This window comes from Channa argus, chromosome 8, assembly GCF_033026475.1.
Source record: "Channa argus isolate prfri chromosome 8, Channa argus male v1.0, whole genome shotgun sequence".
NCBI lineage: Eukaryota > Metazoa > Chordata > Actinopteri > Anabantiformes > Channidae > Channa > Channa argus.
Genome location: NC_090204.1, coordinates 6,517,957 through 6,543,336, shown reverse-complemented (window position 1 = coordinate 6,543,336; position 25,380 = coordinate 6,517,957). Strand labels below are relative to the sequence as shown.

At 38.2% G+C, this 25,380-nt stretch overlaps 2 protein-coding genes across 5 annotated transcripts; both read right to left on the bottom strand.

The window, feature by feature from the left end:
- Window positions 1–1,996: 1,996 nt before the first annotated feature.
- LOC137131318 (cytochrome P450 2J4-like) lies at window positions 1,997–18,044 on the bottom strand. Of its 4 annotated transcripts, none has more exons than XM_067512408.1 (9): window positions 17,688–18,044; window positions 16,749–16,911; window positions 16,187–16,336; window positions 15,604–15,764; window positions 3,660–3,836; window positions 3,444–3,582; window positions 3,071–3,258; window positions 2,596–2,737; window positions 1,997–2,366 (listed from the first exon to the last, which is right to left on the bottom strand). In XM_067512408.1, the coding sequence occupies exons 1-9, from the start codon at window positions 17,886–17,888 to the stop codon at window positions 2,191–2,193; spliced, it is 1,497 nt and encodes a 498-aa protein (XP_067368509.1). In that variant the 5' UTR covers window positions 17,889–18,044; the 3' UTR covers window positions 1,997–2,190. The 4 variants fall into 4 exon arrangements, with proteins under 4 accessions (XP_067368509.1, XP_067368510.1, XP_067368508.1 ...); XM_067512409.1 differs by lacking the exons at window positions 1,997–2,366; window positions 2,596–2,737; window positions 3,071–3,258; window positions 3,444–3,582; window positions 3,660–3,836 and adding exons at window positions 4,857–6,192; window positions 6,447–6,588; window positions 14,386–14,573; window positions 14,755–14,893; window positions 14,971–15,147; XM_067512407.1 differs by lacking the exons at window positions 1,997–2,366; window positions 2,596–2,737; window positions 3,071–3,258; ... (4 more) ...; window positions 16,749–16,911; window positions 17,688–18,044 and adding exons at window positions 4,857–6,192; window positions 6,447–6,588; window positions 7,175–7,362; ... (4 more) ...; window positions 9,799–9,961; window positions 12,141–13,646.
- Window positions 18,045–18,357: 313 nt separating this feature from the next.
- On the bottom strand, window positions 18,358–25,173 carry LOC137131319 (cytochrome P450 2J4-like). The gene is made up of 9 exons (XM_067512411.1): window positions 24,877–25,173; window positions 23,590–23,752; window positions 23,267–23,416; window positions 22,434–22,594; window positions 21,072–21,248; window positions 20,829–20,967; window positions 19,929–20,116; window positions 19,282–19,423; window positions 18,358–19,071 (listed from the first exon to the last, which is right to left on the bottom strand). The coding sequence occupies exons 1-9, from the start codon at window positions 25,075–25,077 to the stop codon at window positions 18,896–18,898; spliced, it is 1,497 nt and encodes a 498-aa protein (XP_067368512.1). The 5' UTR covers window positions 25,078–25,173; the 3' UTR covers window positions 18,358–18,895.
- Between the last annotated feature and the right edge of the window lie 207 nt (window positions 25,174–25,380).

The following is a 25,380-nucleotide window of genomic DNA, read 5'->3' as shown; positions in this document are numbered from 1 at the left end:
ACCCTGAGCTTTAGTAAATATAAATAAATCAATATCACACTGCAAAAATGTTCTGTTACCAAAGAACTAACAATTTGAAACACTCAACACTCAATTCGAAAATGTACTTTAAAATATATATTTATTAGCATAACAACATATTAAAAGTACAGTGATCATTCAGAATTACCTGCAGGAGAATCATGGGTCTGTTTTATACTAGGATTATAACTAGATGCATTAATGTGTGATCATTCCTCTAATGGAGCTGGAAAAAAGTAAGGAAAATAATACATTGCAGATTAATCTATAATTATTTAATCCGTTTATAAGTCAATTATCTTTTGTATTGACATTGTTAAAAGGTAAAAAACATATAATAAGTAAACATTCTCTACATGAATTGGATCTGTACCAGCACCCTGTTTGAAATTTATTTAGTCACTCAACTTTCACTCAACCAGTGGACGTAAATGGCTTTCTCAACATCAGTCATTTAAACAGAGGTCCACATTAATATATGTATTTATGGTCTACTTTTTTAACATTCCTGACCATCCTCAGCTAAATCATCTCTGATTTACACTGTCCTTCGCAGGTAAACGTTAAAAAGTTAAAGCCAAGTGTAGTCAAAAGCGTAGTAGCTGCGTACTGTAAATGTTAGTTTTTAATGTTTTTAAATGTTTTTATGTGACGTCATAGAGTGTGCCCTGTGTTCTGTGGGTTTGAGTATACTCACTTGACGTCAAGCTGAGATGGATATCTTTTATTTTGGCCTAATGTGGTTTTAATCATATTTTCTGTCTGTGAGTGGACATGTCCTGTTTACTCCCGCGAAATACTACCACAAATGAATTGTGCAAGTATCATATTACAGCTCCCACTGTTCATTCGAAAAGATATAATGAAAGATCATGGTTCTTGTTAGAACAGTGCGAGGAGGAGGATCGAGGAGAAGAAGAGGAAGCCTGGAGAAAGAGGAGGTGTTCGACTTCGCCTAAGGAAGCACCAGCTAGATTTCCCTTGCCGTTGGTGATAATGGCAAATGTCCAGTCACTTAGGAACAAGGTGGTTGAGCTCCAAGGGAATGTTCACTTTCAAAAGGATTTTAAGGACTGTTGTTTTATGGCATTCACTGAGATTTTGCTCATTCAGAAAGATCCAGACTCCAGTTTTTTTCATTGATGGATCCCCCTTACAACTCTGCTCCAAATTTTATATTTGGTGATTTTAATCATGTTTCATTAAAAACACCCTGGGAAACTTTTATCAGTATGTCTCACGTTCAAGCAGACGGGGCAAGACTCTGGATTGGTACTATGGGTCCATTAAGGAGGCTTTTAAATCACGTCCTTTTCCCTCCCTGGGCTCTGCAGATCATAATTGTGTGAATCTCCTTCCCAATTATAAAACCGTGTTAAAGATGGGAAAAGTCGTTTTGTTCTGCACCTTTTTGCAGAGATATGCATGAAAACCATTCCTTGCCTTTAGAACACAAAAGGTAGTAAAAATAAAGGTCATTGACCAGACGACGTCTCTGGCCAGCTATGTGCAAAACAATAAAGTCCAGTTATTCACTACATTTTTAACAGATCTTTTGAAGCACAGCACGTGCCCAGGATTTGGAAGGATGCACTTGTTGTCTCGGTTGCTAAATCTAGCCGGTTTATTTAGTTTACCTGAATAAAGATTGTAGGGTCAGTAAAGAAGTTGCATTAAAAGTAAAAACTTAATTGTGTTCTTAACAAACATTAACTGTCTCATAAATAGGAAAACTAACTGCAAAAAAAAAATTTCTAAGCATTAAACAATATGGTCTCATAAACTGGTTTGCTTCTTTGGTGTGGCACTTCAAATTGTGGTCAGGTGCACCCAGTTTGCTTTCAGTTTTTTGAGATGTGTCTACTACTTGAAACAGAGTACTAAGGGCTGGGAAAGGCATGACATGTCATTGAGGGTTTTCATAAGTATAACAGCAACATCACAAGGTGAATCAGATTGAAGGCGTAGGTCAATATAACTGTATAAAAATTATAAAGTATTTATTCACTTTCCCAACTACAGTGTTGGTTCACTGACTTATTAGTGACAAATATCATTAATTAAGGTCATTAAGAAGACCTCCCTGTGTGGTTAACACTTGCATACACTCCGCTATGAGTGGGAAAAGTTCCAACTCCAGCCTTGTTTTTCGGTTCAGTTTAGGACAGTTTATCGTGGTACAGCACAGAGATGGGACGATTTGGGAGAACGAGTGGCTCCCAATCTGAACTCCAGACTGGGCTGCTCTCCAGGGGGTGGTGAGAAGGAAAACCTCTGAAGGAGGGAGGTGAAGAAGAGGAACAACTCCATCCTGGCCAGTTGTTCACCAAGACACACACGCTTACCTGAAGAAACACAACACAACAGATGTTTAATTTACGCAGATTGGAAAGATTAATTTTGATCAGAAAATTACTGCAGCTCGGAAACAACCTCAAGACAAAACTAAGACACTGATCTGATCCTGACTTTTCCTGCCTTTCACTGATAAGGAATATATGGATGGATGTTATTTACAACTTGTAACTTTTAACATTTTGTTATTTAAAAAAAAAATTGTATCCACTGAATTACCTGCTGAAAAAGGAAGGAAGGCCTCTCTATTCCTAAATGTACCATCCGTATCCAGAAAGTGCTGAGGGTTAAAGGAGTGTGGAGTTTCCCACATCGACTCATCATGTAGGACAGAGTTGAGTGTTGGCATGATCATGGTGCCCTGAAAGAAATAGAAAAAGGTTGAGCAAATAGAAAAACAAAACATACCATGAAAAACATAAATTATTGTTTTGTTAGTTGTTCTGTCCTGTCACAGCTCAGAAACACAGGACTCAATTGTACAACTCAGAGACACAGGAAGGGTTCACACAGTTCATCTTCATGAAAGCTAATGCAAATATTAGCAGTTATGAGTCTGGATGAGGTGTAAAGTTATAGCAGACTGTCAGTGGTAGAAATCAGATAGAGAGGAACTCCAGACAGACAGAGAGAAAGAAAAAGCTAAAGTCATACAGCAAATAAAGCGTTTCTTTCTCAAATGTGCATCAAGTACCTTTGGTATTGTGTACTTGTCGAGGACGGTGTCTTTGTTTGTCATGCGGGACAAACCGAGTGGGGCAATGTTGCCCATTCTCTGGATCTCATGGATGACTGCATCAGTGTAGGGCATGTTTTCTCTGTCAGTTATAGAAGGCTGTCTGGATGAACCAACCACAGTATCTATCTCAGCCTGGACTCTTTCTGTTCACAGTCAAAACAGGAAACAACACAATTTGGAGCACAGTGTAGACGACTGAGGGGAAAATTATGCGGAACTCTCTTTTAACACAGAGCTGATCTGAGACCATTGACATAATAAACTCATGTCAAGATGTTTCCAAAAAATGCGTGAGCCCGGAGAGATGTTACCTCTCACATACACACACCTTGTATGTGAGGGTAGCAGATCATGTATAACAATCCCCAGTGTAAAGTAGTGGTAGTAGTTTCAGTTCCAGCCCCGAACAGGTCCATAGCGCAGAAACACAAATTGTTCAAATCAAAACCAGAATCTGGGTCCTCCTTCTAAAAAACAAAAAGAGAATCAGTGACATCTGAAAATACAAAAACCACAAACACAATACAGACACAATAACACTAACCTCTCCCATTTCAATGAGGAAGGAGTCAATGTAATCTCTGGGTGAGGAGGGGTCCAGGTTTTCTCTGTGCTCTGTGATCTTGATTTTTACAAAGTCCTTTATCTTCTGTATTAGAGTGACAATCTTCTTGTGAGGTCCAGGTAGCCACTTCATCAACCAGGGGAATGCATTGCAAATCTGCAACGGGTTCACAAATTGAACACAGACTAAGAATCGGAGGAGCCTATATTACTCAAATTTTTTTGTTTATCTCTTAATTCTGATCTCCAATGAAATTATTTTGGACAATTTACAAAACCGACCATGTTAAGGTGCCCTGACAGTAGGAAAAATGCAAGGAAAGGCCCTTATAAGAGACTCGATACAGTGCCATAGCAATTGTTTTTTTATGGGCCCATCCAGATCTTAGCATCTCCCCGCTTCCCTTGAGAAAACATTAATTGGATTTTTTCACTGGCATTCGGATTATTATGGAAAATAAACTCCACAACAAGCACAAGTTTTAATACACCTTTGTTTAGCAAGATAATCTTCACAGATGAACCCTTATTTTATGTCTTTATGTCTTATGAAGAAAACACAACCGGGGGTCAGCTGTATCTCAGTTGGTAAGGCAGTTGTCAATGGACCACAGGGTCAGTGGTTCACACAGCAGATGACACAGCATTGTTGATCAGTGACTGGACACTGAACGACTTGCCTGTAACATGAAGAGAAAAAAACACACACACGTATATAAGCAAATTAGAATATTTGCCATTAAATACAAAGGTATTAAAGAATATAAGCACATTTAATGGTCAGATAATTGTATAATCCATTGTAAAAATAAATCAATAGAAATAATCAACAAATCTTAATTTAAAAAAATATCAGAATACTCGTGCTGTCTATCCACTCCAAGCCTATAATACTGTACATCGTCTCCGTTTGTTAGACGGTGTTTAGCAGCTTCAGTGTTACAGTGATAACGGAGCTTTCACTATACACAGTTCAGTCAGGTAAAAACAAGCAATGTCTTATACACCAAATCAAGGTGGGACTTTGCACCCCCTTCAAAATAAAAGCACACATGCTCTTTAATTGAAGAGAATGACCCTGAGCTTTAGTAAATATAAATAAATCAATATCACACTGCAAAAATTTTCTGTTACCAAAGAACTAACAATTTGAAACACTCAACACTCAATTCGAAAATGTACTTTAAAATATATATTTATTAGCATAACAACATATTAAAAGTACAGTGATCATTCAGAATGACCTGCAGGAGAATCATGGGTCTGTTTTATACTAGGATTATAACTAGATGCATTAATGTGTGATCATTCCTCTAATGGAGCTGGAAAAAAGTAAGGAAAATAATACAATGCAGATTAATCTATAATTATTTAATCAGTTTATAAGTCAATTATCTTTTGTATTGACATTGTTAAAAGGTAAAAAACATATAAGTAAAAATTCTCTACATGAATTGGATCTGTGCCAGAACCCTGTTTGAAATTTATTCTCAAACAACATGGTTGTGTAACAAGTCATAGTCACATGCTTTAGCACTTTTGTGCACATAAGAATGTATGTTATCTAGTACAAAAGTGCTATGTTCTATGTTGTTTCTATGTATAGGGGCATAAAAAGCATCAAACATATGCATATTTTGATCTTAAATCCAACTCTCTTCAGTGTACAGAAAAAACAAATTAATTGATCTGGACAGTTATAAAATAGGAATTTAGGTCAGTGAGGGCCTTAAATTTATTCTAGGTCAAATTGCCCTCTCGTCCACTTTCAACTTATGAAACACGCGTTCTCCAAAACACATTGTTATGCCAAAGCCACAACGCGCTTTCTGTCACATTATTTACATTTCTTAACCAATTGCATTACTGATTCACTAACTTATTACTGGGAACTTTTCTTTCTTAAAATCATAATAAAACCTCCATGTGTTCTTAACACATTCATACACTCTAATCTACAAAATATTATACAGCATTTCTGTTGCTGGGGCCTTTTTTCTCTTTTTGAGTTTATTTATTTCACAGGATGGCTCTTGTTGGGTTTTGTATTGGTCTTCCAACAAAGGAGAAGGAAAATTAAATGATTAAACTTAAAATAGTGAGAAGGAGTAAAGTTTGTTATATCCAGGGGTAAATTCTGGTTTGCACAGAGTAGCTGTGTCAACATGAGGGAAAGAAAGAATAACAAATCAACAACAGAATCATATATTGCAATTCCAAAAGAAGAAAACAGATATTAAAGATAAGGGTATAATAAAACAAATGCAATGAAAGAAGGTGATTCACTGTGCTGTGACACAGCCATGTAAATGATCTGATGTTTAAGTTTGGGACAGTTTATCGTGGTACTGCACAGAGACGGTAAGGTTTGGGAGAACGAGTGGCTCCCAATGTGAACTCCAGACTGAGCTGCTCCCCAGGGGGTGCTGAGAAGGAAAACCTCTGAAGGAGGGAGGTGAAGAAGAGGAACAACTCCATCCTGGCCAGTTGTTCACCAAGACACATGCGTTTACCTGAGAAAACAGAACAAAACAGATGTTTGATCAGAAAATGACTGCAGCTCTGAAACAACATTCAAATAATGTAAACCATGTTATATGTACAGAGCAAAGATAGAAGATAAGCAATAGTATCTTATATACAGTATATAGGGACTAATCTGCTGGAAAAAAAATACTCTATCTGTATACAGCTATCTATATCGACTTATCTGGCACGTTCTCTCTCTTTCTCTATATAAATATATATATAGTATCTACTGACTAACCTGCTGAAAAAGGAAGGAAGGCCTCTCTTTTTCTAAAGTCACCAAATTGGTCCAGGAAGTGTTGAGGGTTGAAAGAGTGTGGAGTTTCCCACATAGACTCATCATTGAGGACAGAGTTCAGTGTTGGTATGATGGCAGTGCCCTGAAAAAACAATATTAAAGAAATGTCAGCTTCAATAGCAATTTGCTCACATTACATTATCAAAAGTTACAGAAACACCTTTGTGTTTAGATTATTTTGTAACATTTTTGTTTGTAGAAAACCATAATTCAGAGCCCATTGCTGCAAAACATGTTTTAGAAAAAAAGATCAACGGCTTTCGGTTTGTCCCTTCAGGGGTTGCCACAGTGGAATCTTGATGCAACCAAATCAACGTTCTATGTTGCTTTAGCATGAGTTTTCACACCGGAAGCCCTTCCTGCCACAACCGTCCCATTTTTATCCGGGTTAGGGACGGGCAACATGGTGGTCTTTGGTGGCTGGGAAGGGCCACAACTGGTTTGGTGGGGTTTTGATCCCACGGCCTACTGTATCCCAACTCTATGCTTTACCCGTTATCTCAGGGGGCTCAGTTTATCTTCATGAAATGGTAATCCATTCATTTGTCTGGATGAAGTGTAAAGTCTGGCAGTGGTAGAAAACAGGCCAGAAGAAACTCCAAAGAGAAAGAAAAAGATAAAGTCATACAGCAAATAAAGCATTTCGTCCTCAAATGTGCATCAAGTACCTTTGGTATTGTGTACTTGTCGAGGACGGTCTCTTTGTTTGTCATCCTGATCAGATTGAGGGGGATGATGTTACCCATTCTCTGGATCTCATGGATGACTGCATCAGTGTAGGGCATGTTTTCTCTGTCAGTTATAGAAGGCTGTCTGGATAAACCAACTACAGTATCTATCTCAGCCTGGACTCTTTCTGTTCACAGTCAAAACAGGAAACAACACGAGTTGGAGCACAGTGTAGACGACTGTCTGACAACTGTCAAAAAGATGCAATTATGAAGCAGGAAAGCTATTACTAGACATGATTAGACACACACACACACACCTTGTATGTGAGGGTAGTAGATCATGTATAATAGTCCCCAATGTAAAGTAGTGGTGGTAGTTTCAGTTCCAGCACCAAACAGGTCCAGGGTACAGTCACATAAACTGATCAGATCAAAACCAGAATCTTCGTCCTCCCTCTATCATTGACAAAGAGAGGAGCAAGACTCAGTTCGTCAGAAAATGTATTGTTTTAATTGCAAAAAGAGCAAACAAAATTCAGTCACATTAAAAACTCACCTTTCCCATTTCTATTAGGAAGGAGTCAATGTAATCTCTTGGTGAGGAGGGGTCCAGATTTTCTTTGTGTCCTTCAATCTTTACTTTTATAAAGTCCTTTATTTTCTGCATTAGAGCAAATATTCTCTGGTGAGGTCCAGGTAGCCAGTCCATCAGCCGAGGCACTAAATTGTAAATCTATAAAGCAGGAGGACAGTTAGAGCATGTATTTATTGAGCATTTCGGTGTAATGAAATCCTTCCAAAGCGGCTAAAGATTCAACATTTTTATTGAAAAATAACAATCACGTTGGTCTGGACACACAGCTCTAATACAGGGCTTTAGCAACCATTTAGACAAGCGTGAAGAGAATAAATTATCACTTCAATATAAAAGTAGCACTGGTTTTATTTAGATTTTCCATTATATAAAATTACAGACAGGCAGCTCCAATTTCTACTTGTAAGTGTTGTAAAACAGTGAAATTGTGTGAGCATTTTTTGTCATAGAGTGTAGTGTAGTAGTCCTTGTAGAATTTCAGAAGTTTGCATAAATAACTGAGACTTGAGTCTGTGGTTAAGACTGTTTTTAGTCCGAGGTTAATCAGTAAGGGTCCCGGATTCCTGATAGACCTACAGTAACTATGGGACTAAAAAGCGGTTTGGTTAACTTATAACAATCTCAAAAAAACTGCCCGAGCTTGTTCCTTTATCATTGTAACGTTTTGCAATTTTCTTCTCCTCCGCAACCTAGATGTTAGTTCATTTAGCAGCACATTAATGCCGTCTTTCCCACTAAGTTGGGAAAATGCATCCGTGCAGCAGTCGTTCCTCTACCTTTTACACAAAACCATGTTGGCAGTCTTGAGCTCTAGCTCCTTCTGTCGGCTGTGTTTCCAGTCTGTCACTTGGTCTTTACCTAGTTCTCAGCTGCCCTTTTCACAGCAGTCAATAGCTGGTGCTCACAATAACAGCTAAAAATACATAAATTCTGCTTCATCTGAATGCCATGAACTGCTCAGTAGTCCACTTATCATCCTACGACTTAGATTTTTCCTGCAATAAACTTATCAAATGCTTTAATTACAGTAAATGTGTTAAATAAATTAAATCCAACTTTAAAGAAATCAAATATTTAATGCAAAATATATATATATATATAAAATCGAGAACTTTTTTAATATGAATCTGAATTGTCTTCTTTCATCGACCGCTAATGATCTCACACTCTTCAGACTTGTTTTGTTATTTGTAAAAGGGGCCAAACCTCTGTGTTGGAAATTGCTGGAAGAAACCAGCTGAGTTTACAGCAAATAGAAAATGGCATTCACTATTATTTAAGAGCTCCAATTGCTTTATTATGATCTGATGATTCTTATTAAACATCACTGCAAACTACATCTTGTTCACAAAGGAGGCTCACCTGTGACCACATACTTCCCCCAAACTGCAGTGACTGACTGAAGGCCTGGAGAATAGACTGGTACTGTTTGTCACTGTAGTCAAATCTTTCCCCAAACACCAGGCAGCAGATGATGTTGGACACAGCATTGTTGATCAGTGGCTGGGGTTCAAAAGGCTCGCCTGTAACATAAAGTTAAGACAGGAATACTGAAAAAAAAAAGCAAAAAAAGGTGAAACATAAAATGTTAGAATGTGTGACAAGCCACTGTACTAGGAAGTGAAAAGTCAAATGAACGTATGTTGATCAATGTACCGAGCTGTTGGAGCGTGCAGTGTAGTATAATAATCCAAAAATAATAACGTGTTATGGTAAAAATGCAAGCTGCCCTCAGACTACTTAAGAAGCATGAGGAGATTCATTGTTGCTTATTGAAAAACGTGATTAGTTCAGTGCCTTGTTGGACAGAAAAAGCCTCGGTGAGATAGTGACACTCCTGCTGGATGGACGACTCCAGGCTCCTCCTGCCCAAACCAAAGTTTCTGAGCGTTTGAAGAGCAAACCTCCTCCGCTGCTTCCATTGATAACCATTTGATCCCAAAAGACCTTTGGGAACACAAAGCAGCATTAAGATTGATTCCAATTCGATTGCCAACAGGTAAACACTAGAATAACAGCACACTACCTTGATTCCCAAAAAACTTTTCAAACAGTGGCATGAAGGGACGGTCTGTGTAGTCCTCTCCTCTTAGGACCAGGGCTTCTCTCACAAGCTTGTATCCATTAATGACCACAATCCTTTCACCAAAAACTTGAAGGCTGAAAACATTTCCATATTTCTCTGCAAACTGAACACACAACACAGCCTAATGAGTGACACATTTTGAGGGTGTCAACTAAAGCACAAATATTCATCTGCTGATAACTGACTGCAACATGTTTAATATGTGGGTTTAGTTGATTTAGTAGTGACTTCTACACTTTTTTAAATTACATCATTGATGCTAGTGTATGACAGCCTATCCCTGCTGTCATAGGGTGGAAGGTGGGGGGAAAACCCTGGGGAGCTCACTAGTCTATCACAGGGCCAAAGAGAGACATACACAGAAAAACATCCATTTGCACTCACATTCACACCTACGGGCAATTGTAGATTCACCAATTAACCTACCATGCATGTTTTGGGGCTGTGGGAGGAAACCTAAGCAAGCATGGGGAGAATTGCAAACTCTGTACAGAGAGGCCACAGAGGCCACAGCCAGCTGCGGCTCAAACCCACAACCTTCTAGCTGTGAGGTGGCAGCACTAACCACTACACCACTGTTCTGCCAATAGACATAATATAATAAATACGATAAATAGTAACAATCAAGGTTTTATACTTGTAGGCAAGTATTAACATGGTCCTGTAGGTTAGTATTAATGGGGTTAAAGCATCCTGGAGCACTTAATAAAAGTGCAGTTGACCCCTGAAATTCTTCTGCTCTTGGAGAATCCTATGCTGGCATTAGCTAAGGATGGAAGGAGGACGACGTTTTTTAAAAATGCACTGCTGCAAGTAAAACATATTCACATTAATGCAGTACAGTGTGAAGAGCATTTCACACTATGGTGGGCCTGATCCGAGCACTAGATACCTGCAGCTAATTGAAGGACTCTTACTTGGGCACAGCAGAGAAGTAGCTTTCCTTAGTTGTATCGTTTATAATAGCATAATATTGTGGTAGCCTGTAGTATTGTTACAATAGTAATGCAAAACATGACTGAAGACCATGTGACCAAAGTAGAAAGTCATGTATAACAAGTGAGATTAATAACAATTACTTGATAATATAAAAACAATGGATTTGAGTAGTTAAAACAAGCCAGTCAGACTACTGTTCAACTCAGAAACCTAAAGTTAAATAAGTGTGATGTTTGAAAGACAGCACACAGTACACTCAACTTGAAATGATTTGGTTTCTAAGTATTTCTGAGTACTGTATGCTGAATTATGAGTGTAGCCAAAGTAAATGTTTAAGTACTGAACACTTTTTTTCTTGTGTAAACTAAAGTGTAAATGTACTACATTTATTATGCATTTGTATGTAGAAGTAGAGCGTGTCAGATCTTGTTCTGTGAGATTTATGAAGTCACTACCTTCCAACATTTCAGCCTCATGATCATGTTGTATTTCTGGGGGTCCAGTGATCTGCCCCTCAATATCAAGTCCATAGTCTCATTAAGTACAGTGCTTGTGTTTAGAGTTGCTTCAGGATCTATTCACACACCTTACTTTAGCACACTATTTTACATTTTATTTGATCATTTTTTTTAATCAATATACACTCAAGAAAACGTCATAACAAAATAAAATATTTAGAATTTGTTTGAAAATAGTTGAATTAGAAAACTGAAATACCTCTTATACTAAAGTATTTACAGCCTTTGCTGTGGCACTTCAGATTGTGGTCAGCTGCATCCTGTTTCCTGATTTTTTTGAGATGTGTTTAGAATTTTAGTCCATTCCAGTGGAAATGGCTTAATTGGCAATAATTTAGACAGCCACACATCAGTGTATAGGAGCAAATTATTTGCAAAACATGGCAGCAAAAAATATAATCCATAAACTCCAGGGATTTTTTTGACAATGCAAAGCTGTATAAAATCCTTAGTAAAGCCATGAGTGATCCCACAAGCACTGTAGCCTAAAAGTTTTGATAATAAAAGCAGTCTGGAACCAGGACTCTCCCTGGAGCTGCATGTCAGGTCAAACATTAGTTAACAAGTGAGTCCTTTGTCAGGGCTGTGAACAACACCACGGCGGCCAAGAGTTTGACAATGAGGGGAGAACCTGAAAAAGGAACAATATCTCAGAAACACTTTATTAATCAAACCACTTTGGATGAGCCAAATCTTGAGCTAAACCTACAACAAAACTAGCGACAGGTTCAAGTGATTCATCTAAGAAAACACTTTCTTGATTAAATGCTTAACTGGCTTTGATTTCACCGACTGAACTGTGATACTGTACGTACTGACTCATACCTCTTCTAGCTGCAAGTGAAGTCTGGCGGGATGGATGCGGTGAAGGTCTCCAATGACTGGAAGAGGCCACGGTCCTGGAGGAAAGTTCTTCGGGACCCTGTTCTTCAAAACATCGCCCAACAGCAGGAAAACACACAGAAATATTAAAATGCTCGTGCCGTCTATCCACTCGAAGCCTAAAACACCGTAGACCGTCTCCATTTGTTAGCTTGTTATTGTAGTTTCGAGACTTTTGGAGCGACAACCGGTATCACGATATTCGAGGGCTTCGCATGCAAAAAACAAAACGTTTCCAAATGTTTTTCCAGTGTCTCCGCAAGCTTCCAGTTTGCATGCCTCATTTTCAAAATAAAAGCACGTGTCGTCTTCGAAATGTTTTACACATTCAGAAATGCAATTAAAAGTTTTTATTTGCATAAACAATCGAAAGTACTCTGAGCAAAATAGGGCCCCACAAAATCACACTAACCCCCCTGATCTTGTTGGATTTTAAGTCCAGATGCAATAATGTGTAGGTAACTGGTAAAGGTGGGACTAATACGGTTTAATAAGGGTGGATAGATAATTTTAAATAATTTAGCTTAGTTATTAGTTGATTAGCTTTTGTATCGATCCGGATTATGTCAGCTGGTTTTTACAATTGTATTTTTGTCATGTAATCTGCACCACTTAACCTGTAAAATAATTTCTAAGAACTGTCATGTTATTATTAGATAATTGTGTTGTCATATCTTACAGAGGAAACTGTTAGAAAAACCGACTGAAATCTTTACTTTGATGTTGCAGTAGGGGTCCAAGTTTTTCACTAATGAAGAAAAAAATACAGTAAACAGTCCAATAAATTTAAAATATATCTATTATTCAATATTTGTTACCTACAACAACAAAAACATCCATCAACTGTATGAAAATTATAAAGTACTTGTTCATTTTCTACTACAGTGTTGGTTCACTGACTTATTAGTGACAAATATCATTAATTATTATCATTAAGAAGACCTCCCTGTGTGGTTAACACTTGCATACACTCTGCTATGAGTGGGAAGAGTTAACTCCAGCCTTGTTTTTCACTTCAGATGTGTGTACAAGCCACCAGTGTTACATAACCTTTCTGTTTGTGGAACCTCCTCTTCTCACCCAGATAATGTCAGCTGCACCACCACCCTGTTCACGGGATCAACCAGGAGATTGAATGACATTTTATAAGTTTATGGGCAGTTTAGCTCCTGTTAGGGTCATATTGTATTTCCAAACAATGTAGAAGGTGAAGTGACAGCACAACAGTTCTACAGTATGTACACGAACAGAGAGAGGAAAGCACAGCAGATATCTTATACCCAAGGGGCAAATTCTAGGTTTAACAATTAAAAAACAACATTGAGATTCAAAACTGATTTCTTATAAAATACAGAATAAAACTAATATTTTGAGATATAAATATATAATAAATGCAGTGGAACACAATGAATTATTGTAACGCAGAGACGGTTCAGTTTAGGACAGTTTATCGTGGTAAGGCACAGAGACGGTAAGGTTTGGGACAGCGTGTGGCTCCCAATCTGAACTCCAGACTGGGCTGCTCTCCAGGGGGTGGTGAGAAGGAAAACCTCTGAAGGAGGGAGGTGAAGAAGAGGAACAACTCCATCCTGGCCAGTTGTTCGCCAAGACACACACGCTTACCTGAGGAAACACAACACAACATATGTTTGAGTCACACAGATTTGAAAGATTCATTTTGATCAGAAAATTCCTGCAGCTCTGAAACAACCTCAAGACAAAACTGAGACACTGATTTGATTCTGACTTTTCCTGCCTTTCACTGAATGACAGCTGGGATAGACAACGGATGGATGGATGTTAATGCTATATAAACACTTGATGATAAGCAAATAGATGTAATGCTTTTTTCACAGCTTGTAACATTTTTTATTTATTTTTTTTAAATTGTATCCACTGAATTACCTGCTGAAAAAGGAAGGAAGGCCTCTCTATTCCTAAATGTACCATCCGTATCCAGAAAGTGCTGAGGGTTGAAGGAGTGTGGAGTTTCCCATATCGACTCATCATGTAGGACGGAGTTGAGTGTTGGCATGATCATGGTGCCCTTAATAAATTAGAATAAGGTTGATCAAATTTGAAATAGAAAGTTAAAGAACAAAAACACCACCACAATTTCAGAAAATATTAAAAGATTTAACAAACAAATGTTTATAGAGCATTTCTTTCTCAAATGTGCATCAAGTACCTTTGGTATTGTGTACTTGTCGAGGACGGTGTCTTTGTTTGTCATGCGTAACAAACCGAGGGGGACAATGTTGCCCATTCTCTGGATCTCATGGATGACTGCATCAGTGTAGGGCATGTTTTCTCTGTCAGTTATAGAAGGCTGTCTGGATGAACCAACCACAGTATCTATCTCAGCCTGGACTCTTTCTGTTCACAGTCAAAACAGGAAACAACACAAGTTGTAGCACAGTGTAGATGACTGAGGGGGAAATTATGTATCTCTTTTAACACAGAGCTGATCTGAGACCATTGACACAATAAACTCATGTCAAGATGTTTCCAAAAGATGCGTGAGCTTGGAGAGATGTTACCTCTCACATACACACACCTTGTATTTGAGGGTAGCAGATCATGTATAACAATCCCCAGTGTAAAGTAGTGGTAGTAGTTTCAGTTCCAGCCCCGAACAAGTCCAGGGAGCAGAAACACAAACTATTTAAATCAAAACCAGAATCTGGGTCCTCCTTCTAAAAAACAAAAAGAGAATCAGTGACATCTGAAAATACAAAAACCACAAACACAATACAGACACAATAACACTAACCTCTCCCATTTCAATGAGGAAGGAGTCAATGTAATCTCTGGGTGAGGAGGGGTCCAGGTTTTCTCTGTGCTCTGTGATCTTGATTTTTATGAAGTCCTCTACCTTATGTACCAGACTGACAATCCTCTTGTGAGGTCCAGGTAACCACTTCATCAACCAGGGGAATGCACTGCAAACCTGTACAACAGGAAAACATTTATCTGATCATATCTGAATCAAGTGTTAGTTCACAACTTGACTGAGATTCAAACTAATATTACTCATAATTGTGGGTTTATCCTTTTATTCTGTGCTCTAGAGAAATACTTGATTTCTCAAAACCATAAACTGCTTTTTGTCTTATAATGAGCCTGTGTTTCTACCTGGACTCCTGTGTTTAAGTCTTCATCATGTCATGACAACATTTATAAAATTGATAAAGATACTGTTAAGTTCAAACTTCTTGATGTCCTTTATGTTGAATGTTGTCTTATATTGTCTGTCTTGGTGTGTCTCTGGTGCTTGAATCTTGAGTCTCAAGTTAAATTTTTTTCGTATATCATACTTTAGTTTTTGTCATGAAGCCCTGTATCAAGTCATTTTTATATTACACTATTACTTTGAGTGCTGCATCTCGTTTACATGGTGGCTCACCTGTATCCACACGCTTCCCTGTAAGTACATTATCTCATTGAGGGCCTGAAGAATAGACTGGTACTGCTTGTCACTGTACTCAAATCGATCTCCAAACACCAGGCAGCAGATGATGTTGGACACAGCATTGTTGATCAGTGACTGGGCATTGAACGGCTTGCCTGTAACATGATGAGACAAAAACACAGTATACTAGTACACAGTATCTCAGTAGAGTAGAACATTGGGAAAAGTTTAGTTCAGTTTATGTCAACAAGTAGGACATATTTTAAGGCTTTGGCAATGTAGTAAGAAGTAAAAGGCACTTATCAAGTCAAAATGCAAATGTGCTTTTTATTTGACACAGTGATGATCTGTCTAATCTGGTGGTTCAGTGACTCATCAGCGTTAAGGACACTGTATGAAGTCGGCCTCTACGGATGGTATCCGAGTAAAACATTTAATAAAGTTTGACCTTTTAAATTTAACACAGAAACAACATGATGAATATTGGTCAGATGTATTGCTGGACATTGTAATAAAATTTGTATGAAGCTTGAGGAGATTCACTGTTGCTTGTCAAAAAACATGATTAGTTTGGTGCCTTGGTGAACTGCAATGGCCTCAGTGAGATAGTGACACTCCTGCTGGATACACAGCTCCAGGGTCTTCTTGCCCAAACCAAAGTTTCTGAGAGTTTGAAGAGCAAACCTCCTCTGTCGCTTCCATGGATAACCATTTGACATCACAAGACCTTTGGGAACACAAAGCAAAGTTAGAAGTTAATGCATCATAATAAAAACTTTAATTGTCTGCACTTCTATAGTCCTTTTCTACCTATAGTTAGTCACAGCACTTTGCACTGCTTCTCGTTCACCCATTCGCATTCACAATCATGCACACACTCACACACCAATGGGGGTGCTGGTATGCAGCAGGCCTACACTCACCGGGAGCAACTAAGTCGGGGTTGTGTTTTGCTCAAGGACACTTCAACAAGTGACCGGAGGAGCCGGAGATCAAAGTAAGAATTGCGGGATTGGTGGACGACAGCTTTACCTCCCTGCACCCACAGTCACTGTACGCTGCTAATATGTTGTCAGTCTGAGGTAACTGGTGCCCAACTCACTAAGTATGAACTTAAAAAAAATGCAACACTGACACACCTTTATTTCCTGCTAATTCCTCAAAAGCCGGTATGATGGGACGATCTGTGTAGTCCTCTCCTCTTTGGACCAGGGCTTCTCTCACAAGCTTGTAACCATGAATGACCACAATTCTTCCACCAAAAAGCTGAAGGCTGAAAACATTTCCATATTTCTCTGCAAACTGAACACAGATTGGTGTTGAGCTGACATATTTCTAAATGATGAAAAAGGTAATACAAACAATAAAAATGGAAAGTGCAATTTGGCATCTGAACATTGTGACATTTTATTAGAACTTTTAAATAACAACTAAATAGAATAGACAGTCACTTAATTAAATAATTTTATTATGAATTTGGCTTCTTTTTATCTTCCATTCTAAAGTCCCTTGTGGCAACAGTGTTTATTAGATATAAGGTCCTGTTTCAGTAAAACTTGTGACTGCAGCCGCTTCAGTAATGCAGGATCGATACCACACAAATATTAGATGTCCTATAAGACAATGACCCCTCCAATAACCCAAGATGACCAGTTCCTATTGAGGCCACTAGAGGATGATTCCTGAAATCTAGCAGCTGCATTCACTTAGATCTCAAACCATAATTAATTATCTTCCAGTATAATTTATGGTCTCAGTAAACAATGAGAATAACTCTGAAAATATCTGATGCAAACGTCCAAAGTAGTTACACAGCAGTACTACAATAGAGAAACTCTAAACCAGGATAAAAGCTGGATCATGTGCAAGTTGGAGAGACTTTGGTTTCTCTTTTTATTTATTTAATTAATTAAATGTACTTGAGGTCATGTGGATGTGACGCACAAAGTGATGTAATTGGACGGGAAATTTAAACAGAAAAAGACAAACAGTCATCAAGATGTTTATCTCACCTGTTCTGTACTTGAGACATTTGATTTCACTGACTGAGCTGTGATACTGTACGTACTGACTCATACCTCTGCCAGCTGCAGGTGAAGTCTGGTGGGATGGATGCGGTGAAGGTCACCAATGACTGGAAGAGGCCACGGTCCTGGAGGAAAGTTCTTCGGAACTCTGTTCTTCAAAACATCAGCCAACAGCAGAAAAACACACAGAAATATTAAAATGCTCGTGCCGTCTATCCACCCCAAGCCTAAAACACCGTAGACCGTCTCCATTTGTTAGGTTTTTATTGTAGTTTCGCTATCACGACAATCGAGGGCTCCGCAGGCAAACGAACTTTCAAAATGTTTTTCCAGTGTCTCCGCAAGCTTCCAGTTTGCATGCTTCATTTTCAAAATAAAAGCATGTGTCGTCTTCGGTGGCCAAATGGCCGAGATCTACACGTAAACCAACATTCAGAAATACAATTAAAAGGTTTTATTTGCAAGAGCCAACAGCACAAAAACACACAGAAATATCAGAATACTCGTGCTGTCCATCCACTGTCCAGCCTATAATACTGTACATCGTCTCCATTTGTTAGAAGGTGTTTAGCAGCTTCCGTGTTACAGTGATAACGGAGCTTTCACTACACACAGTTTAGTCAGGTAAAAACAAGCAATGTCTTACACAACCCAGGTGGACTTTGCACCCCCTTCAAAATAAAAGCTACTAATACTAATGAACTAACTAAATTCGAAAATGTACTTTAAATTATATATTTATTAGCATTACAACATATTAAAAGTACAGAGATCATTCAGAATGGCCTGCAGGAGAATCATGCCTAATCATTCCTGTAATAGAGCTGGAAAAAGTAAGGGAAATAATACCATGCAGGTTAATCTATAATCATTAAATACATTTACATCATTTAATACAAATTGTTTTTTTTTTTATTAAAATAAAAATTGTTAAAAGATTAAGAAAAATATAATGGAGTATAAATATCTACATGTCTCTTGGAGTTTTAGAAACCTAAATTCCGTAGGAAATTACACTTTGATTGTATTAACTGAGCTGGATAGCTGTTTGACTTGTTTTGCATTTCAAAACAATAGTAAAAGTGAGGTGAACAATAGCATGAAGTGCACATGCTTTCCAAGAACAGTGAGAGCAGAGCAGCTCTCCTACGCAATTGTAATTTTAAATCTAAAACCAAAAAGCATATGTTAAAGACAATTGCAGTGGGACACAGTAATTCATTGTGCTATGACACAGAGACAGTTCAGTTTGGGAAAGTTTATCGTGGTAGGACACAGAGACGGTAAGGTTTGGGACAACGAGTGGCTCCCAGTTTGAACTCCAGACTGGGCTGCTCTCCAGGGGGTGGTGAGAAAGAAAACCTCTGAAGGAGGGAGGTGAAGAAGAGGAACAACTCAATCCTGGCCAGTTGTTCACCAAGACACACACGCTTACCTGAGGAAACACAACACAACAGGTGTTTAATGCACACAGATTCAAGGGATCCACTTTGAGCACACCCCCCTACTGACTTTCCTTTCAAGTAGTTAAAACAATTTTATTGTAAACAGTAACCAATTTCAAGCAGTTGTATGTAATAGTTCTATTTTACCCATGTAAAGCAGTGTATGCCTAACTTTTTAAAATTTGTAGCTACTGACTTACCTGCTGAAAAAGGAAGGAAGGCCTCTCTATATCTAAATTTACTGTTGCGGTCCAGAAAGTGTTGAGGGTTGAAAGAGTGTGGAGTTTCCCACATGGATTCATCATGTAAGACAGAGTTCAGTGTTGGTAGGATCATGGTACCCTGAAAAAATGTCAATGATAAGGGCTGAACAAATGTAAAAGACAATTTGAAAAAAAAATTAAACCTGAAGCTGAAACTACCCAAAGTACTGAGAAAAAAAATAAATACCAGTACAACAACAACAAAAAAGTTTCCATACATCACTTTCATTAACTATGGGTTTTTTTAACCCCCTTTTTTCTCAAGGTCACCTTGATCCCAATCGCTACATAAAATAACACCTGGAAACTGCCCACTAAAACCACAGTCTGATCAGTATTCACTGAGCAGGTCTATTGGAGAAGCTGGGGCCTTGCTCAAAGGAACCACAGTGGTGTTAACAACTAACCACCTTCCTGGTTTGAAAGTTTGCTTCTCTAACTTAGGCTACTACAGCATATATGTTAAACTTTTCTCTGCCTAAAGCTTAGAGAAGGGGTACAGTAAGCAAACAAGGAAGACCAGGCAAACAAGCAGGTAGCAAAAAACAATTGTGCAATTGTGTCTCAAAGCACGTATCATGTACCTTTGGTATTGTGTAGTTGTTGAGGATAGTGTCTTTGCTTGTCATGCGACCCACATTGAAGGGGATGATGTTGCCCATTCTCTGGATCTCATGGATGACTGCATCAGTGTAGGGCATGTTTTCTCTGTCAGTTACAGAAGGCTGTCTGGATGAACCAACCATAGTATCTATTTCAGCCTGGACTCTTTCTGTTAAAGTCAAAACAGTCAAAACAGGAAACAACACGAGTTGAAGCACAGTGTAGACGATTGAGGGGGAAATTTACGATGTGCCCACTCACTCTTTCAACACAGAGCTGACCTGTGAAAGATTCTTGAAAATATAAAGTCAGGAGGCTTGCAAATGATGCCAGCAGGAGAGATAGATAACCTCTAGATGGCATAGGAGTTATTTTTGAACTTGATAGATCACATTAATCATAAGAACATTCTTCTTTCACCTGCGGACTATTACCAAAACTAGAAACATTCAGTCTCAAAATGTTTAAAATTAGACCATGCTTCCACTACTGGTAGACTGAACTACTGTTAGGATGTTCCAGTGACTCTCCTCATAGTATTGTATTATCCCAATAAAACTCTTCTACTTGTCTACTTGTCTTCTTGTATTTACTTAGTATTTACTAGTATTTCCAGAGGCAGAATGGGAGGCAGAGCCTATAACATTTAACCTCCTCTCATGCGGAACCAGCTCCCGACTTGGGTTAAGGAGGCAAACACCCTATTTACCTCCAATGGTGCATTTACACATACAGCTAGAAAAATCTGGACCTGCAACAATCCTCATGGCCAAGTTTTTCATCCATCCTTGAGATGGATGATGTGATTTTCTGCAGTATAAATTAAGTTTAATTGAATTAAAATAATTGTCTCTCTCTCACACACATAAACACAAACACACCTTGTATGTGAGGGTAGTAGATCATGTATAACAGTCCCCAATGTAAAGTAGTGGTGGTAGTTTCAGTTCCAGCACCAAACAGGTCCAAGGTACAGAAACACAAATTGCTTAAATCAAAACCAGAGTCTTTATCCTCATTCTATTAATGATAGAAAAAAAGTAACAAGGATTAGTTCTTCAACGATATTTGAGTGGAAACTGCAAGAACCAACAACCAAAAAACAATACAGATACAACACTCACCTTGCCCATTTCTATGAGAAATGAATCAATGTAATCTCTTGGTGAGGAGGGATCCAGGTTTTCTTTGTGTTCTTCGATTTTTATTTTTACAAAGTCCATTATTTTCTGTGTTAGAGCAAAAATCCTCTTGTGAGGTCCAGGTAGCCACCTTATCAGCCAGGGTATTGCATTGAAGATCTATACAGCAGGAAGACATTTACCAGATCATCTGGGAATCAGGCATCAGTTCAACATTGACCGTAGACATAGATAAAGTGTCCCAACATCCGCCATTACCATTTAAACAGAGTTTCACATTCATGCATGGAGTTGTGATTTACTCATTTACCTTTCCTGACCTGCTTAGTTTAACCTCGAATTCAAAATATCAAAATATCACCACCTGACCCTAGTTAAAAATATATCCTACTCTCCCTAAGCTTGCTTTGTTTTTTACAGATAGTGGTGAAACTACATAAAAGCTCTGTCCATATCATTTTAGGCATATGTTGGCCCTAAAAATCTATTCTTTGTACCTCCTGCCTAAAAAAGTGTACTTTTTACGCCACAATATTTATCTGAATAGTGTAAGGGCTTATTTGTAACAACCCCCCTGAAAATGAGCGGAGCCTGTTGCTTTAAATCAGGGGTCACCAACATGGTGCCCATGGGCACCCCCAAGGACCACATGAGTCGCCCATGGGCCTGTTCTAAAAATAGCTCACCATAGCACCTCTTACCAATGTTCTGCATCAAACTTTTTTGTTGCTATTCTTTTTTAAATCACATTTGATAGTTATTGTGAGAAATCATTAACATGATCAGTGCCTTCACATAGATGAATATCATTAATTAATTAATTATTAATAATAACATATAATTAAAGGTAAATTGAGCAAATTTGTTATTTCAAAAATGTGTATGAAACTGGTAGCAGTAATCGGTATCCAAGAAGTAGCTCTCAGTTTCAAAAAGGTTGGTGACCCCTCCTTCAAATGCTAATGAGTCCATAATACCCATACCCCCTCTTCTACACCCATACACTAATCATCAATAATTCTGCTAAGTTTCTGGAGTCTATGGTATATCTGACTGTGTTGAATACTTTTGATTTTACCTTTATATTTCACCATAAAACTGTTCACCATGTCAATAGTTGGTGTCATTTTTTTCAGCACAACCTCACCTGTTTGACTTTATAGTTATGTTTTTAATTTTGACATAGTGTATTTACACATTGGATTTAAAACCATACAAAAAAAAACAGAAAATGCAAGTAGGAAAATTTTGTCTTTTTTAACATCTCTGTGTTCCAGCAAAATAAAAAATGAAAAATGTAAATAAGAGGCTCACTTCTAATTTACAATACAGTACAGGGCTCACCTGTATCGACAAGCTTCCCTGTAAGTACACTATCTCATTGAAGTTCTGGAGAATAGACTGGTACTGCTTGTCGCTGTAGTCAAATCGTTCTCCAAACACCAGGCAGCAGATGATGTTGGACACAGCATTGTTGATCAGTGACTGGGCATTGAACGGCTTGCCTGTAACAGGATGAGACAAAAAACAGTACAGTAGTGCATCTTAGTAAAGAAGAGCATCACACACACACACACACACACACATACACTGGTTACCCTATTTAAAATGAATGAGGTGGCCAAAACATTAGAACCATCCTTCTTATCCTACAATGCAGTCCAGTACAACTCCACTAACTCCTTTAACCTCAGCAATAACCAGGGAGTGGAATTATGACCTTATTATCACAGTTTCAACTTAAAAACTGAGACATTATAACACTGTAAAAGTAGAATTCATGGCAGAGCTGCTGAATGCATTAGCCTGTACAGGTTTACCTAACAAAATGGCCTGTGAAGGTATATGTATGTATAAAACAACTGATATCCAATTATGGTTAATACATAGAAAAAGTTTTAAAGGAACTTGTGAAAACCCCAGCTTTCTCAATTTTGATCTGGGCTGTGACTAACACAACATGGTTTTACATTTTAAGGAAGGGGTGGGGAACTCTGGGCCTTGAGGGCCACAGCTCTGCTTATTTTCCAACTATCCCTGCACTAGTTTGAAAACAAAACTGGGTTCAGCATAGACTTGTATTCTGCATTCTGCATTGCAAATTTGGAAACAATTTCGGAAAGAAAATAAAAGTTGTAAGAATGTGGTGAGTAATTATTGCTTGTTAAAAAACATGCCTTGGTGAACTGCAATTGCCTCAGTGAGATAGTGACATTCCTGCTGGATACATGGTTCCAGGGTCTTCTTGCCCAAACCAAAGTTCCTGAGAGTGTGAAGAGCAAACTTCCTCTGCTGTTTCCACTGATAACCATTTGACATCACAAGACCTTTTGAGAACACAAAACAACATTAGACTTAAAGTAATTAGAATTTAATCTATGTTGTGTATGTACAGTATAACGACCACTTCATGCTTATTTGCTGTCAGTATGACATGATTGGTGCTTAACTGACTAACTACCTAACAACCTTTTAACAACAACACAATGAAACGCACTACCTTTGTTTCCTATTAATGCTTCAAATATTGGCATGATGGGACGATCTGTGTAGTCCTCTCCTCTTTGAACCAGGGCTTCTCTCACAAGCTTGTAGCCATTAATGACCACAATTCTTCCACCAAAAAGTCGAAGGCTGAAAACATTTCCATATTTCTCTGCAAACTGAACACACACAACACAATGGTGTTAAGCTGAAATTATTTCTGAAGGATTTTCAAAATAAAGGCAGCAGATTAAAAATGTAGATTAGCTTGTTTCCTTTTTTTCTTTTTGTTGATATTAGTCTAAATGTGTTTCTTACATGCTAAACTCCCTGAGATGGGTAGTATGGATGCTTCTAAATTGATTATGTTTAAACATTTTAAAGTAAGTTCATGTTCCAAGGCAGCCTCAATCAGCATGGATATCACTCCATAATGAAGAGGCATGCCATTCCCTCTGGGCAACAACTGACTGGGAATAACCTAATATTATTTATTTGAGTGTGTGTGTGTGTGTGTGTGTGTGTGTGTGTGTGTGTATATATATATATATATATATATATATATATATATATATATATATATATATATTATAACCAATAGCATTCTTTCTGGTTGTGTAAGAATTATCTGGAGAAGAAAGTAGCTGCTGGAATACTCTTTTTGATGGCTTGGCCAACTCAAGCACCAGATCTGATCTGGTTAGGGAGAAGCTGGCCGAACAGCACAGCAGAAATAACACCTGAATATATACAAAAACTGGTCAGCGGAACGAATTTGCCACGAATTTGTCAGACAGTTAGTGCTGTGAGGAGCACATTTGTTGATAAAAGGGACGTTTAACATCCACAATTTATTCCGTGCTCAAATATCCTTTTGTGATCCATGTAAAATCATTTGTTTAAATAGCTGCACTGTGCATCAAGAAAACATCCATCATCTTTAACATATTATCCTGTTAAACTGTAGCCATTCTCAGCTACAAATAAACATCTGTCTGCTGGATCAATGGGCAGAGCATCAGGCTGGGGCACAGAATGCAGAAGCCGAAAAATGTGTAAGGTGTGTCTACAACCTTCACGGCAGAAACGTAGGTGACATCTAAATCCATCTATAAATTAACTTAACAAGATTTGCAAAGGAAAAGGGAAAATATCTGACAATTCGGGAACGTCCGCCATTGTTGGCAATTGCAGGCAGGTTCTCTTAAAACATGCCTATGTTACACAAACAAGTTTGCCTGGACTTGTACTTTAGTTCTGAATTTGTAGTATTTAGTCCCAGACTGTACGTCCTGACTCATACCTCTGCCAGCTGCAGGTGAAGTCTGGTGGGATCGATGCGGTGAAGGTCTCCAATGACTGGAAGAGGCCACGGTCCTGGAGGAAAGTTCTTCGGGACTCTGTTCTTCAAAACATCGGCCAACAGCAGGAAAACAAAGAGAAATATTAAAATACTCGTGCCGTCTATCCACTCCAAGCCTAGAATATCGGATATCGCCTCCATATGTTTATGGCAGCGTACTTTTCCCTTTCGCTATCCAGCAAAATCAAAGAAGTAGATGTAATGTTTTTCCCGAAACTGTATGTGCATACTTCCTGTTTCACTAAACTTCAAATTAAAAGCACCAGTCAGTGGCGCGGCAATACTTCAGATCTCAGAATTAAATCCGGAGAGAATTTAAATGTCCGGGATTTACATTTTTGTTCCTTATATTTGCTTTTTCACAATATACTAAAAAAACTAATTGACTCATTACAATTGTTAAATTGTGCAGAAATGGCTCGTTATAATAAAATACTCATTTTG

Excerpts from the sequence above, each read along its gene's own strand:
- LOC137131319 (XM_067512411.1), bottom strand. The coding sequence starts at position 25,077 with ATGGAGGCGATATCCGATATTCTAGGCTTGGAGTGGATAGACGGCACG. Across the intron at positions 22,595-23,266 it reads GGCAATTGCAGTTCACCAAG|GCAAGCCGTTCAATGCCCAG; the intron begins GCATGTTTTTTA and ends ATCCTGTTACAG. Across the intron at positions 20,117-20,828 it reads CTACTACCCTCACATACAAG|AAAGAGTCCAGGCTGAAATA; the intron begins GTGTGTTTGTGT and ends TGACTTTAACAG.
- LOC137131318 (XM_067512408.1), bottom strand. The coding sequence starts at position 17,888 with ATGGAGACGGTCTACGGTGTTTTAGGCTTGGGGTGGATAGACGGCACG. Across the intron at positions 3,259-3,443 it reads CTGCTACCCTCACATACAAG|AAAGAGTCCAGGCTGAGATA; the intron begins GTGTGTGTATGT and ends GACTGTGAACAG. Across the intron at positions 2,738-3,070 it reads ACAAGTACACAATACCAAAG|GGCACCATGATCATGCCAAC; the intron begins GTACTTGATGCA and ends TATTTCTTTCAG.